General features: G+C 39.7%; 1 protein-coding gene across 1 annotated transcript in view; it reads left to right on the top strand.

Annotated features, from left to right (window-relative positions):
* The window catches only part of Colec12 (collectin subfamily member 12), a 156348-nt gene extending 147980 nt beyond the window's left edge, over positions 1–8368 (top strand). Inside the window, exons 9-10 of the mRNA XM_034518456.2 lie at positions 5267–5412; positions 7607–8368. Coding sequence (XP_034374347.1) covers positions 5267–5412; positions 7607–7635 — 175 coding nt within the window. The 3' untranslated portion in view covers positions 7636–8368. The remainder of the gene's footprint in view (positions 1–5266; positions 5413–7606) is intronic.
* The last annotated feature ends 6678 nt before the right edge of the window (positions 8369–15046 follow it).

The raw sequence follows: 15046 nt of genomic DNA, 5'->3' as shown, positions 1-15046 counted from the left end.
AAAGCACATGTCAATAAATTCAGAACTGGGATTACAGAGACTGTGCTTTGTAGCCCAAAACAAGTAGATAGCTAAAGGTCTGTAAAGTATTTGGAAGGTAAATGACATAGACCAAAGAAGAAGCTATACCACCCTGGCGATGCCTGATCTTGTCCATAATCAAAGAAGAAATTACAATGAAAGTCTAAAAATATCTTTAAACCATGAGAACATGTCAAAATTTATGAGCTAAAATAGTGCTTAGGGAGACATTTATAGCTCCATTGTGTTTGGGGTTTTGTTGTTATTTTGTTTTGAGATAGTATCTCTCTATGTAGCTCTGGGTGTCTCAAAAATTGATATACAGACCAGGCTGGCCCCAAAATCATAGAGGTCTATCTATCTCTGCCTCCCACGTGCTGGGGTTAAAACTACATGCCACCATGCTTGGCCCTACATTTTCTTAAAGGTTGGAAAGGAATGACATAAGCTTCCAGTTTATGAGGGTAGAAAATAAGAAATGAATCTCAAAATAAGCAGAGGGGTATGTACAAAGCCCTAGGTGGAGTCTCCAGCTCTACAGATGACTAAGTAGAAGGAAAGGAATAGAAAAATCAGGAAAGCAGCAATGCGGGGATTGCAGAAGTGTTGGTAAGGCACACTGATTCTTTTCACTATTGTTTTTTATTTACTTTACATTCTGATCACAGCTTCCCCTCCTGTCTCTCCTGTCCCTCCTGTCCCTCCTGTCCCTCCTGTCCCTCCTGTCCCCCCTGTCCCACCCTTGCAAATCCTCCTCCATTACCCCTTCCCCTTCTCCTCAGAGAAGGGGAGCCTCCCTTGGGTCCCACCTCTCCCTGGGACATCTAGTCCCAGCAGGACTATGCACAGCTTCTCCCATTGAGACATAATAATTCTTAATGGACTAATTGCAGATGTGTCAGTTGGCTAGTTTTCACTGTTACCAAGCCAAGGCTGCCTTCCCCAGGATAAAACAGATGTATATGGAAAAGACCAAGACTCTGTTCACCTTAAAACAGTAAGACCTCCACCCACTCTGCCAAAAACCCCCATACGTGTTCTTTTCCCCTCTCTTCTCTCTATCAGATACCATTTGGTAGAAATGTGATTACACAATTCACATAATTGCTTTTATTTTTATGTTACAAAGATAAAATGGGCTACTGTCCTGCCCAATTATGTAACTCATGTTATAGTTTTATAGTACTGAGCTATAGAGCTCTTCTGGGGGCCAGAAGAGACGCTTCAGTTTCTTCTACTTCGACAACAGCCCATGCTAGTCAACAGTTTGTGTTCCTGCCAGGGTGGCACTGACCCAGGCCACAAGAGAGGAATCTTCCACAACAGGGGCCCTTGTAGTAGGAGAACATCTTGCTTCAAGAGACATTTCTCACCAGTAACATTTTCCTGTTTGAAATCCAGACCCTTACCAGCAGAAGCTTCTTGGCTGTAGTTTTGGTTAATCTTGTGGTTGATGGAAAAAATATTAAGTTGTGAAGTTGGAGGGATCTATTCCCAAGATAGAAAGTATATGCTCTGCTAACATTAAGATGAGCCCCAAATCCTGGAATGCTGCACTCCCCATAGTTTATGTTTGTGTGTTTGCAAATCACTACAGCTGTCTGTTCAAGTGTTCCCAAGGTTCCCGGGCAGCTCAGAAGCATTCTTGTTGCTGTGACATCTATGTTGTAATATGGCCAAGCTCACGTTATTCTTTTTAGAGCCTACCTGTGAGTACAGTCAAGGCACTGTTTAGGCTAGCATTCCAAAATATTACACATTATGTTTATCTGACACGCTCTATTATAAGCATACAAACTTATGATCTTAAATGACTTAAAGTAAAATTCAAGAGAATCATACTAAGCAGATCCCCTGAATCTAAATAAACCATATGTGTGTGTGTGTGTCTTTGTATACATACACTTTTTACAATTAACTGAGAAATCAAGAATATCAAATACATCATTATACATTTGGGAATCAAAGATATAAAAAGATGTTAAACTAAAATATTATAATTAATATAATATAAAATTATAGAAATAAAATCACCATTACTATTAGACATGAACAAAATGTATGTTACTGAAAATAAACTACCTGGGCACTGCTAACCTCTGCAGAGGCGGCCTTTAAGAAAGCTCCTTTTCAATCATGCAAAACAATTGAGGCTTGGCACTCTGAATAAAGCCTCTAAGAGGCTATTGGTAAAGCCTAGTTGCAGCAAAAGACCTCAGCATATTGGAGATGCCAGTACCAGGAACAGCAGCAGCAATGGAGTGGATCAACCTAAGCTTAGAGTGTTACAGAGGGCAGGGCTGGAAAAGTAATGCAAGACATTTGGAGGAGCCCAGAAGATCATGTGTGGATCCCAGACATTGAAAGGAGAAGCTGTAACATTGCAGTTGCCTTGGAGACCCGAAAGATTTTCCAAGATGGCAGAGCCATAGGATATTTCCTGACGAAACCTGCTAACAGGGAATGGAACCAAACCAGGAAAAGAATTTTGTTGCAGTCAACAAACAGTAAGAAGAAGTTGGAGATCTGAAAAGTGCTTTGACCTAAGACATAGAGATGCAGCCTTTGGAGTTTACCCACCTGGTTTCCTGCCTTGATTCTAGGATTACAGTTAAGGATTGGATGAATCGCAGAAGAGACTTTGAACTTTGGACTTTTAACGTTTTTGATACTGCTATAAATTATAGAGACTTTGGAAGTTGGACTAAATGTGCTTTAGTTAGGGATGGCCCCCATAGACTCATGTTTCAATAAGCCTATGGGAGCCAGGGAGTGGAGTGTGATGATTTGTGTGTCTGTGCATGGCTCAGGGAATGGCCCTATTGGAAGGTGTGGCCTTGTTGGAATATGTGTGTCACTGTGGATGTTGCCTTTGAGGCCCTCATCCTAGCTGCCTGAAAACCAGTGTTCTGCTAACAGCCTTCAGATGAAGAGGGGAGAACTCTCAGCTTCTCATGTACCATGCCTGCAGGAATGCCACAATGTTCCTGCTTTGATGATACTGGACTGAACTTCTAAAACTGTAAACCAGCCCCAATTACATGTCCTTATAAGAGCTGTCTTGGTCATGGTGTCTTTCACAGAAGTAAAACCCTAAGACAAAAAGAAGAAACGAAAGAAAGAAAAGAAAAGAAAGATCCTTTTCTTCCCAGTCTGTCCCTCTTAGCACCACTGACAGTCTTAACCTCATCCTCAAGTCTGTTATGTAAGTTCCCTGAGCAATGGAACTTCATTCTGTGCTTCTGTGTTACCATTGCCTGAATTAAAGCCAGCTCATAGTACATTCTATCTGAGGATCAGTGCATTGAGTGGATATTTTCTAATTCTTCTTTATAGTTTCCTCTCGGTAGATGGCTCCTTCTGAATCACCTTTGTGTCATTAGATCTACCTGGGGTCACAGTTTTTAATCAAGTCCCTAGATAGGTTTAGAATTAGTTGAGCATTACTTCTCTCATGCTGCCCCACTGTCTAACTATAATGCCCTCTTCTTTATCACTGCCTTCTGACTCTGGTGATCTCATTGTCAAGAGATGGAGGGCAATGTGAGTTCTCACCTCCGGTGGCCTCAGGTACCCTGTGGCTAGTAGGGGAGTGAGTGAGTCATTGCTGGAAGTACTTTTATTACAGATGTTTTAGGGTACCCCTTTTTAGAAGTCAGTTTTTTTCCTTAAGCAGAAACCACAACCATGAACTTGCCTTTTCAAAAGGACCTTCCAGAAAAAAGTCTGGAGTCACACTTAATTTACTACATGGAACCAGATTCAAGAACTATGAAGTCACAAGAAGCCCTGATTTGAGCAGCAGCATCCAAGTAAAAGGGCCTCAAATAAACTCATCCTAAAGAAAACTTGCTCAGGCTTGGAATTCAAGCTACTCAGGAGGCTGAGGCAGTATGATCACAAGATTAAAAAAAAAAAAAAAAAAAAGATTAAGCATAAAGTATAGAATGAATTCAAGGCCAGCCTGGGCAAGTTAGTAAGACTTCATCTTAAAATAAAAAGTAAAAAGAGGGCTTAACATGGGCAGAGGCAGTGGTGCAGGACTCAACCTAGCATGCACTAATTCCTTGGTTCTTTCTCAGGCCTGCCTAACCATCCCCTCAATACCCCTGAAAAAAAAAAAAAAACAGAATACTTACTTTTAAGAACCCTCCTTCTGGCCAGGCATGTAACATTTTTAGGGAGGTAGAGGCAGGAAGATCTCTGTGAGTTTGAGGCCAGCCCAATCTACATAGCCAGCTCCTAGACAGCCAGGAGTACATAGAGAGACCTTATCTTAAAAAAGAAGAGAAGGGGAAAAGAGGAGGAGGAAGGGAGGAAGAGGAGGAAGAAAAGGAAGAGGGGGAGGAATTCTCTTCTAGTCAGGCATGGTTGTACACATCCAACATGACAGAGGACTTACAGGTAGATCTCTGAGTTCAAAGCCAGCTAGGACTATTCACTGTCAATCAATCATTCAATAAACCAGTAAAAATAAAAATCTTCTCTGCTGGGCTAGCCACCAAGGCTGATGACCTAGGACCCACATGCTAGAAGGAAAGAGTTGATTCTCTCAAGTTGTCCTCTTATGTACACTGTAGTTCTCCCCGTCCCCTCCCCCTCCCTCCCTCTCTCATATATGAAAATAAAAGCTCTTTCCCAAAAGAGGGAGTAAAATATTTGAGTTGTTTTCAGTAAGATTAAATTATCATTATTTTCTGAAATCATCAATCATGTACAGCTTGGCCAGAGCCACAACTAGTTGTTTCTGGCTGTGGGTTTTTGTAACTGTGTATAATGTGCTCTCACTTCCTCTTCCTGACCTTTTGACATTAGAAACAAGACACACCAATGTCTACAGATCCATGTGTATTCTCACAAGAGCATGCATGCATGTATATTTGTGTAAGATATCCCAAGAGTGCATATTACCTATACACAACTATACACACATGCGCAGAAGTCCACATTGCAGGACACAGTTAAAAGCCATTCATCCAGCTATGTCAAAGGATTTATCCCCTCCACAATGTAATAATGAGGCTCGCTGAGTTGATCTCACTATGGCAAAGATAACAAGCCTGCAAGGACAGGCTGCTTTTCAGCCTCTCTGCAAACAGCTGAGTGAAAGTGAGCATTGTTTTCTAAATGATGTGTTTCCATTTCACAGCAAATGGCATGTTTTGGCTTTATGTTTACATCCCTCAACTGTTCTTGAGCAAAGAAAACCTGTACAGATAACACTCCTTTTCTGTTTTGCTCAAAGAAACTGGAAAGCTGGACAACCAGACAACTGGGGCAGTGGCCATGGGCCAGGAGAAGACTGTGCTGGGTTGATTTATACTGGGCAGTGGAATGACTTCCAGTGTGATGAAATCAATCACTTCATTTGTGAGAAGGAAAGGGAGGCAGGTAAGCACCCTCATGGTTTACTATGGAGCTGCGGGGCTTGGTCTTACTAAAGAGGAGAGGTGTCTAGAAGGGCTCTAATACAGGCTCTCAAGCCTGAGCTTCCAATTCACTTCTTCTACTTAGTGGCAAAGTAAGTTATCAACCCCAGGGGAATAACAGTAACTCATCAGTTTATCATATTGTAGGTTAATTGTTCTTTAATATATGGCAGCATTGTGATACCTTTGGAGTGGTGTGGACATTCACATCCAGCCAACTCAGTGAAACCACATGTACTTAACTGAGCATTTAGTATAGGCCAGGTTTTGTGCTAGTATAATGGAGAGTTATAATCTACATACCTTAAAAATGCTTACATTAAAAAATCTTGTAGAGATTCTTCTTGACTTCATATGAAGTTTATCTAAAGCTTCATTTACTATATGATCCCCTTTAGAAGAGAGAGTCTTCCTTTTCATTAGAACTAAGTTTGTGGTGGCAGGCAGAGGACACGGGGAAGTGTATAGGTTTTCTTTTGGAGAAGACAGCAACCTTTAGACGTATGGCACAACTTTGAAAATATACGAAGGGGATTGTGGAGACGGCTCAGCAGTTAAGAGAACTTGCTCCTCTTACATAGGACCCTGGTTTGATTCCCAGCTCAAAACCATCTGTAACTCCAGTGGATATGATCTCTACTGGCTTCTACAGACACCAGGCCAGATATGTACAGGCAAAACACTCATATACATTATATAGATAAAAATTAAAATTAAAAAGAAATATACTAAGACCCACTTAAGTAAAAAAAAAAAATTTACATGGATGAGCTGCATTACCTGTGAATTAGAGTTCAGTAAATCTATTTTTGTTAATTAGTAATTTAAAAAGACCTAACTATACTCTGTTTATATTATTTTTGGAAGTAACTGGGACATAAATTACATACATTCAAGACATTTATAGAGTGCTTTTGATGTATCAAAATACTACTATGAATGCTACAGATCTCAAAACAAGGAACACACAGCATGGTCAGCTAAGGAGCAGAAGTGTGGATCACTAAACGTGGGGTTACAGTTGATGATGACAATCAGGCCTGATGTGTTTGCCTTGTTTGCTTAAAAGAGTGTTAAGTAGGGAACAGAATTCCTCAGCATTGACCCCACTGGCAAGCCACTCAGGGGAGACAGAACAGAGTCCACAATAGGGATCTCAACCTGTGTTTTTCTGGGTGAGATCTGGATCAGATGCTATGGTTCTCAGGGTCCTGTGTACCAAGACACCAGTGGGGATGTCAGGAATTTGAGAATAGGAGTCATGGGGCTGCACTTCTCCTACTCCCCAGGCCAGAGGGGTATGGCTGGACAGGACAGGATAGAATCCATTTTGGTTCCAAGTGAGTGCCAGAGTACACAGAGGCTAAAAAAGAGAAGGCTTTCTCCAGGAGATTTAGGTGAGGCTCTTTAAGATAAAGCCCCTACCACCACCAGCACCAACACCACCACCACCAGGCAATCCTTGATAAAGGAGACGGTCCTTGCTTGTTCAAACTGCTTTATTTTATAGTAGATATAAATGCATATGTCTTACTCAGGGTGAACCAAGAATTAAATACTTTTTGCAGGAAGGAAAGCCCAGTAGGGGCTAAACACTGGGGGTCTATCTAGATAACTCATCAGCATGGAAAACTCCAAGTTTTTATGCTAGGTGACCAGTTGTCATGGTCCTCTCAGTGGGATGTCATGGCTATATGTTCCAAAACAGGTAGAGCTTGGCAGGGAGTTGATTCCACACCCACCGTTCTCAATTCCAAGATTCCTTGGGGTTTTGAATCTACTTCAACCTTACCAGTTTTTCTGTCTGGTGGCCAGTCTGCTTGCCCTACCTTACTTTTTTTTTAATCTTAAATATATGACTATACTGTACTTGACACACCAGAAGAGCGCATCAGATCCAATTATAGATGGTTGTGAGCCACCATGTGGTTGCTGGGAATTGAACTTGTGACCTTTGGAAGAATAGTCAGTGCTCTTAACTGCTGAGCCATCTCTCCAGCCCTGCCCTACCTTACTTAAACTGAAGAAAACCTTCCTAACAGTCTTCTTTGAATAATGTTGTTTGTACTCTTTCCTAAAGATTCCTCTTGTTTTAAGTTGTAAATAATTTTGTTTCTCAAACAAAACTAATGTCCATCCTTATTTTTCTGTTTCAGTGCCATCATCCATATTATTAACAGTGTGATATAGTAGCAGGGACATATTTTCTGATGCCTCTGAAAGGCGAAGAATACTCATTTCTGATTCCATCACATCTCACCGATTGAATGGAAAAGGCCCTGAAAAAGTAGTTATTCAAAATAAATGGACGCCTACTGCACCGTAACCAAGGACTAGAGAGAGAAAATGCTCCCCCAAGTGTGCAAATGGACTGAATCACATAGATTTTTCTCAGCCATTGACCATACATTTTATGCAAATTATATCTTTCCGAATACGGAATACTCCAATCAGAAAAAGAATAACATTGATTATTGAGTTACAGTCTATGTAAACAGTGTGTTTCTAAAATCCAATTGTAAGAAGAATATGCAGACACACACATATATAAACCATCTTCTAGTTTGGGGTTTTTTTGTTTGTTTGGTTGGTTTTTGGTTTTTGGTTTTTTGAGACAGGGTCTCTCTGTATAGCCCTGGCTGTCCTGGAACTCACTCTGTAGACCAGATTGGCCTTGAACTCAGAAATCCACCTGCCTCTGCCTCCCAAGTGCTGGGATTAAAGGTGTGCGCCACTCGCTCATCTTCGAGTAATAATATGAAATATACTTAAAGAGCTTTTAAACTTCATATTTTTGTACAAAATATTTGCCTTTTACAATCATTTTCCTTTTTTAAACTTTACCTGTATAATACATAAAGCCAAAGAAAACAATGGTGGTATTAATAAAATTTCATGGAGTTTCTCTTCAGATTTAATCTGTCCAGCTGAAGTGAATTTTTGTTGTATATGTCTATGTATGTATGATTTCTTCAGAACAGTGAATCACATGAAGCATCTGAGAATACACTGTGTACATTTTGGTGACAGTGGAGCTGAAGCCTGAGAGCATCGTGATATCTCATTCAAGTAGGCTGTGCCATGAGCCCAGCACCAGCCACTTCTGTAAGAGGAAGTGTTGACTTGGAATGTGCTTTTGTTGTACTTTGTAGAAGGGGATGACGGAGAAGCATCTGTGAGGAAGGACAGAGCACCTGAATCTGGATGTCTGCAAGGTCCCTCGTTTAAGGCTGATCTATGAACAGGCTTAGTGTTGGACTCATACCACAGCAAACAAGAGATTATAATGTCACATCAGTCAAAGGCAGCCAAGACTACATGCTGTTCAGAGAGTAGGGGTCCCAAAACATAACCCTAAGACATGGGCTAATGAAATGCAAAAATAAAATTTTGGTTATGTGCTGAACCCAGCAAAGAGTCTTTCCATGTGAGCCTAAAACTCCTGTCTTTGCATCTGTTTTACAGCTGAGGCAGAGGACGAAGATTGTCCAAGCCCCTGTCTATGCCACCTAGATTCTTCCTTCCCTTAGGAAGTGTAAGCTTCCAGAGAAGTGATCATTGATATAAACATTTCAGGTAAACTTGGAGCTCCAGGATGTAACATTTAGCCAAAAGAAAAGGAAATTAAAATTTTAAGAGCTACCTAACCTCTTCAGTTGTTAGTTTGTATGCTAGACGTGGTACCTATGTCATCTGGGATCAAAGGTGTATTTCACAACAACAGCAAACCATAATGGATAAACTGTACATGTGAACCACCTCAACAAAGAGAAACTTTTAAGCCTTTACACATGACACACAAAAATGAACTGTTTTATTCATATTTATTTGTTCTTTAATCTGAACTGTAACCAAATCTCAAACGGTTTACTGCTCTTACAGAGGATCTGAGTTCAGTTCTCAGCACCCAAGTTGGTGAACTTGGAACCTCCTATAACTCCAGATCCAGGGGACTCAAACCCTCCATGACACACTTGTCACACACCCACACAGATACACATGCACACATAAGTAAAAATTTTTAAAAATCTTTTTTAAAGGGTTTGTTCCTAGACTTAACTTCTTATGCCATATTCAGTGGATATTCCTGGGAGGCCTGCTCTTTTCTGAAGAGAAACAGAAAAAGAGTAGATCTGGGGGAGTAAGGGAGGGAAGAATGGGAGGAGTGAAGGGAAGGAAATTTTCAGTCATGGTGTCATTTAAAAAAAAAAGAACAAGTTTTTAAGAAAACGGGAATTAACTGTGATATTTGAATTTGCCAAATGTACACTGGATATACTTATACCTGTCTCACAAAGTCACTGCAAACTTTAATGAGGTGATATGCAGAAATCACCTACTACAGTGTCTGGCTCCAAAGACACGTGTCATGTTCTTCGTTCCTTTCTTTGTCTAGATATCTTTTAAGTACCTGGTTCATCTAAGGAAATAGCGGGTTTTAAGTCATTCCAGACACCTAATGACATGGCCTATGTAAGTGAGGGAGCAGTTTTTTAGAGAGTGGTAGCTCCCATTAAAGCAGGATGGGTTCCATGCCAAGAAAAGATGAGACCTTGGGTAGAAAGCAAGGAAGTAATTTTGCTTTATCAGAGACAGGCTGACGAGCATGTCTTGAACCCCACCTAGGGACACAAGAGGTTGCACACAGGAGGTTGTAAGGGAAAGACTGTAGTAAGTTCTTTATTGTACATGCTCACACTAGACTAGGAACTGGCAAATATAGCCAATAGCCTGTTTTTATAAACAAACTTATTAAAACATGGGTTCATTGCTTTATTTACTTTCTATCACACACAAAACGTTTGATCACCAGCCTATGGTATCACTGGGAGATGAGGTCCTGTGAGAGGGAACTGTGTCACTGGGAAATGTCTTTGAGGACACTGAGAACTTAGTTCTTTCCTGTCTCTCTCTTTACTTCATGGCCACAATAAGGTAGATAGGCCTTTGCTACAACATTGTTCCCACTATGATGTTTTTTGCTGCCATAAGCCCAAGGCAGTAGGAGCACGTGACCTTGGAACCCTCTAAAAGGATGAGGCAAAAAAATCTTTTTTTCTTGTGCCCTGAGTATGTTGAGTATGTAGTGATGGAAAACTAATGCAGTGCCTGTGGTGACTGCCTTTGAGCTATAACATCAGAGTTGAGCAGTTACAAGTGACCATGACCTACAAAGCTGGCAGTAGTCACAATCTGTCCCTTTACAGAAGTTTGCCAATTTAATTATCAACTTATAACCTACTCCTTTATAGTACCTAGAAAAATACACCTAATTTCATTTATTTTAGACTATCCATTTTCATATAGATAAAAATATTATGTAGATAAAGATAATTAGTAGTATTTATTATCAGTAAGTAATTCCACAACACACCCAGAACATCTAAAGGAACTTTAAAAACAACGTAGTCCTCTCCATAATCACTCTTCTGAGATCACTAGCCACAGCAACATTGGTCAGTACTCTCCTTGGTTCTGTTAGAATCACTCACCAAGCCCAAGGCCATACAAAGGTCCATGCCTATGGAAAGGAGCATGGTGGTAATAAAGTCTTGAGGTGAAGATACATGTAAATTGAACCACAAAGGGAGTCTTTATATCATCCCAGAGCCATTTCATAACAATTGTGTCAATGAATAGTTACAAACGGTTTTAGAACAGGACTGGTGACATAGCTCAGCAGTACAGTGCTTGCCTAGCACGTAGAAGACCTTAAATTCAATCTCCCATACTGAAAAAAAAAAAAAAGACTGAAAACATAATGTTCATACAAATCTATAAGTATGTATTGTTAAGGAGGGACTAACAAGATGGAAAAACTATCTCCAAGAGCACAGGATGTAGATATCTATGCCTTATATGCTCAAAGCATTAAGCAGGAAAAGCACCACTGCCATGAATGTGAGCTTCATCCATGTGTCTTGCCAGGCATAGTGACTGGGACAAGAGGATCGCTTAAGTCAAGGCCAGCCTAGCCAACATCATGAAATTCTGTCTCAAGAAAATCCCAAAACTAAAAATACACAAATGCTTATAATGTTCCCAAATAAAAGCAATCAAGCTGTCCTTCAGTAGAAAAATAAACAGTGATAACAGAATGTTAATCAACAGCAAAAAGAAGCCAGCCACAAAGGTACAGAAAGATTTGAAAGAGACCTAACTGGCCACTGCTAAGCAAAAGCAGCCATGTGTATATGGAGAAAGGCAGAGTAGAGCAGAGGATGAGTACATGGAACATATTCAATTGTAGGGAACTTTTAGGAAATTAAACAATGCAAATACAATGGTAGATAAATGACTTATATTTGTCAAATCCCTCAGAACTTTGCAACACAAGAGTATCTCACAATGCATACTACTTAAAAATCAATTTCTAAACCAAAGAATCTTCGAAGAAATGCAAACAATGACAATGGCTCAACTTACAATTTTTTTAACTTTACAATGAGGCCAATATATACTCATTCAAATATTCCGGTTTTCATTTTCAGTCCAGAATTCAAACAATTACATGAGGCAGTCAAGATTTCATTATAAAATAGGTTTTATATTGTATGATTTTACCCAACTGTAGATTACTGTAAGTGTTCTAAGCACAGTTAAGATGAACTAGGCAAACAATCAAGTGCAGGATCTGCTGTATTACACTTTTTACTTACACTATTTCTACTTGTGATGGGTTTATGAGAGTGTAATAAATACCACTTGAAATTAAAAAGATGTATCAGTGTTCTAAATATATGAAGCAGTGTTGTTGAAGAGTATGTGTGGGTTGTGATACTAAAGAAGAAAAAGTCCTACATCTAGCACTGCCCTTTAGTTGAGATAATGGTTTCTAATATGGAATAGGTTAGCAATTCTAATACTGTTACACATGTGCACTGGGACTGAATCATTACACACAATATGGCAATGGTTGGAGCTGGGTTTCTTATCCTTCCCCCAGTGGGATTTTACAGATAAGGGAGGTAACAAGACAGAGTAATCTATGTGATAGTTGGTTAGCATTAGAGGCAGCAGTATGAATTCATGGTTGACTTAATATACAAATAGTTACATGTAGAAATATCAATAAAGCAACACATAGCTGAATGTACTGATGCACACCTTTAATCCCAGAACTTGGAAGGCAAAGGCAGGCCAGTCTCTGAGGTCTAAGCCAGCTTGGTCTACATAGTGAGGTCCAGGACTGCAGCCAGAACTACATAGAGGGAGACTGTCTCAAATAAATAAATAAATAAATAAATAAATAAATAAATAAATAAGGATGGATGGATAAATGGATGGATGGATAGATGGACGGATGGACAAACCAAAATATTTTTCAGGCCAATCTCTGAGTTCTGGGCCAGCTTGGTCTACATAATGAGTTCCAGGACAGCCAGGACTACAAAGGGGGACCCTGTCTCAAATAAATAAATAAATAAATAAACCAAAAAATTAAAAACACACATATATATAACTAAGATAGATTTTTTTTCTGTATTGCATCAGCTGATAACCTAAGAGGAATACCTCAGGACCAAGTAAACTCAGTATCCAGAAACCATGAATCTATGTTGATACAAATAAAAGGTAAAATAAGGGAAGAAAAATAATTTCTCATAGTCTGTCCTTGAGTCCCCACTCAATAATTCTCTTCCAAGAATATCACAATAAAAAGTTAGAGGAAAAGAAAAATTTATCATGGAAAAATACTATCTCAGCCAGATGATCAAGGGTAGCACTGACAGCTGTAAAGCTTATTGACAGTATGCACCTTGACATACTTAGAATATTCCAGTATAGGAATATCCTACAAATTCCCAACCAATACTCTTCAAAAGTATCAAATTGTCAAAAAAAACAAAAAAACAAAAACAAAAAAAAAAACAAAAAAAAAAAAAAAAAAGCCTAAGAAACTGTGATAGTCAAGAAAAAACTAACAAAATAAATAGGACAATTGGATGCAAACGTGGTGCCCTAGATAGAATCCAGACTCATGAAGGGACATTAGGTCAAAGCTAAGGAAACTTGAATAAAGTGTAAACTTCAGTTAATAATGACTTGACAGTACTGTTTCACTAACTGGAACAAACAGATGTTAAGAACATAGGAAATTAGCTGGGTGTAATCTAGCATGTGATCCCAGAAAACTTGGAGGAAGGGTCAGTCAGGAGGATTACTAGGAGGTTGAGGTCAGCCTGAGATACATAGTGAGTTCCATACCAGCTAACAAATAATTTGCAATTATCTCAAGCTTGATGCAGTGGTACTGACCAGTAATCCCAGCACTTGAGATGGGGAGACAGGAGAAGCAGGAATTCAAGATCTTCTTTGGCTACAGACTAGTCTAGGTTATATTTAATTTTTAAAAAAGTAAAACAAAACAGAATTTTCTTTATTAACATCTTACTTTCCAGTTTGAGCCATAATCAGTAGAGTATAAAAGTGAACCAAGGTCACATGACCCTAAGATGTATTGTAGTAAATTATTTAAATACCATCCCAGGGTTTCTACTCCACTTTTGGTTATTGAGTTCCCAAATAAAAACATGTACAGCCTTTATATTTACAATAAGCCTTAAGCAGCACAAGAGCTGGGCAGCTGCCTGCCCTCCGTGCTGTTAGCGTCTACTTTCCTATCAATAACCCTGAGTTATTTCTGTTTCACCTGGGCTGCTCTTTGCTCCAATTGGGCGGCCCTCAAGGCCAGGCTGCTTCTCCTCTCTCCTCCCGCAGGTCCCAAGCCTGGGAAACCTAAACCCCATCTGTGTCTCTTCTGCTCAGCTATTGGCTGTTGGCATCTTTATTTACCAATCAGAATTAACTTGGGGGCAGCATCACAGGGTTAGGTTGGCACCAGGTCAAGGCCCCTCCAACCCCTGCACTTAGCATTATAATACACAGTCAAAAGACAAAAACCTTCTTTACTCATTCTAAAAAAACACATCTCAGAGTCGGTCTACCTTTTTCATAGACAGCACAATGAGCAGATATTCTAGTCTTAGATGGTAGTCACCTACTCTTCTGTGGCAACTCAGAGAGGTACCACCAACACGCTGTCAAGTATCAAGAAAGGAGTAAAGTTTGCCTTGGTACCAATGGAATTCTTGCTACTAAAGACACACTGGAACATGGAATTCATAAGTGAGACATCTGCAAAAGGTGATAAAGGGTTATGAATAGCTTTCTATAAGGGATTTTTAAATGTGCATTCTCTTTTGCATCAAAGACAAATTTTGTGCTCATTTAAACAAGTAAATGAAGTAAAAGGCAGGAGAAGGTTCTTCTCAAATAATATGGACCTAAAAGCAACAAAACACACCAGCAAGTGGCTAGAGAGATGGTCAACAGTCAGAAGCGCTTACAGCTCTTAAAAAGGAAGAGTTTGGTTCCCAGCACCTACATGGCACCTCACTACTGCCTAGAACGCCAGAGGAATGCCCTCTTCTGAGCTTTGCACTCTCCTGCATGTCCATGGTGTACAAACATACATGCAGGCAAATAACCCATACACATAAAAATTTTTCTTAAAAGAAAACAAAAAAAAAAAAAAATCTACCAAGTGAAAGAGAGTATCAGTCACCACGAGGAAGCATTACACCACCATTAAC

This window comes from Arvicanthis niloticus, chromosome 14 (assembly GCF_011762505.2).
Source record: "Arvicanthis niloticus isolate mArvNil1 chromosome 14, mArvNil1.pat.X, whole genome shotgun sequence".
In the NCBI taxonomy this organism is placed as follows: Eukaryota; Metazoa; Chordata; class Mammalia; order Rodentia; family Muridae; genus Arvicanthis; species Arvicanthis niloticus.
Note: the sequence above shows the minus strand (reverse complement) of the source record. Positions and strands in the feature narration are given on the sequence as shown.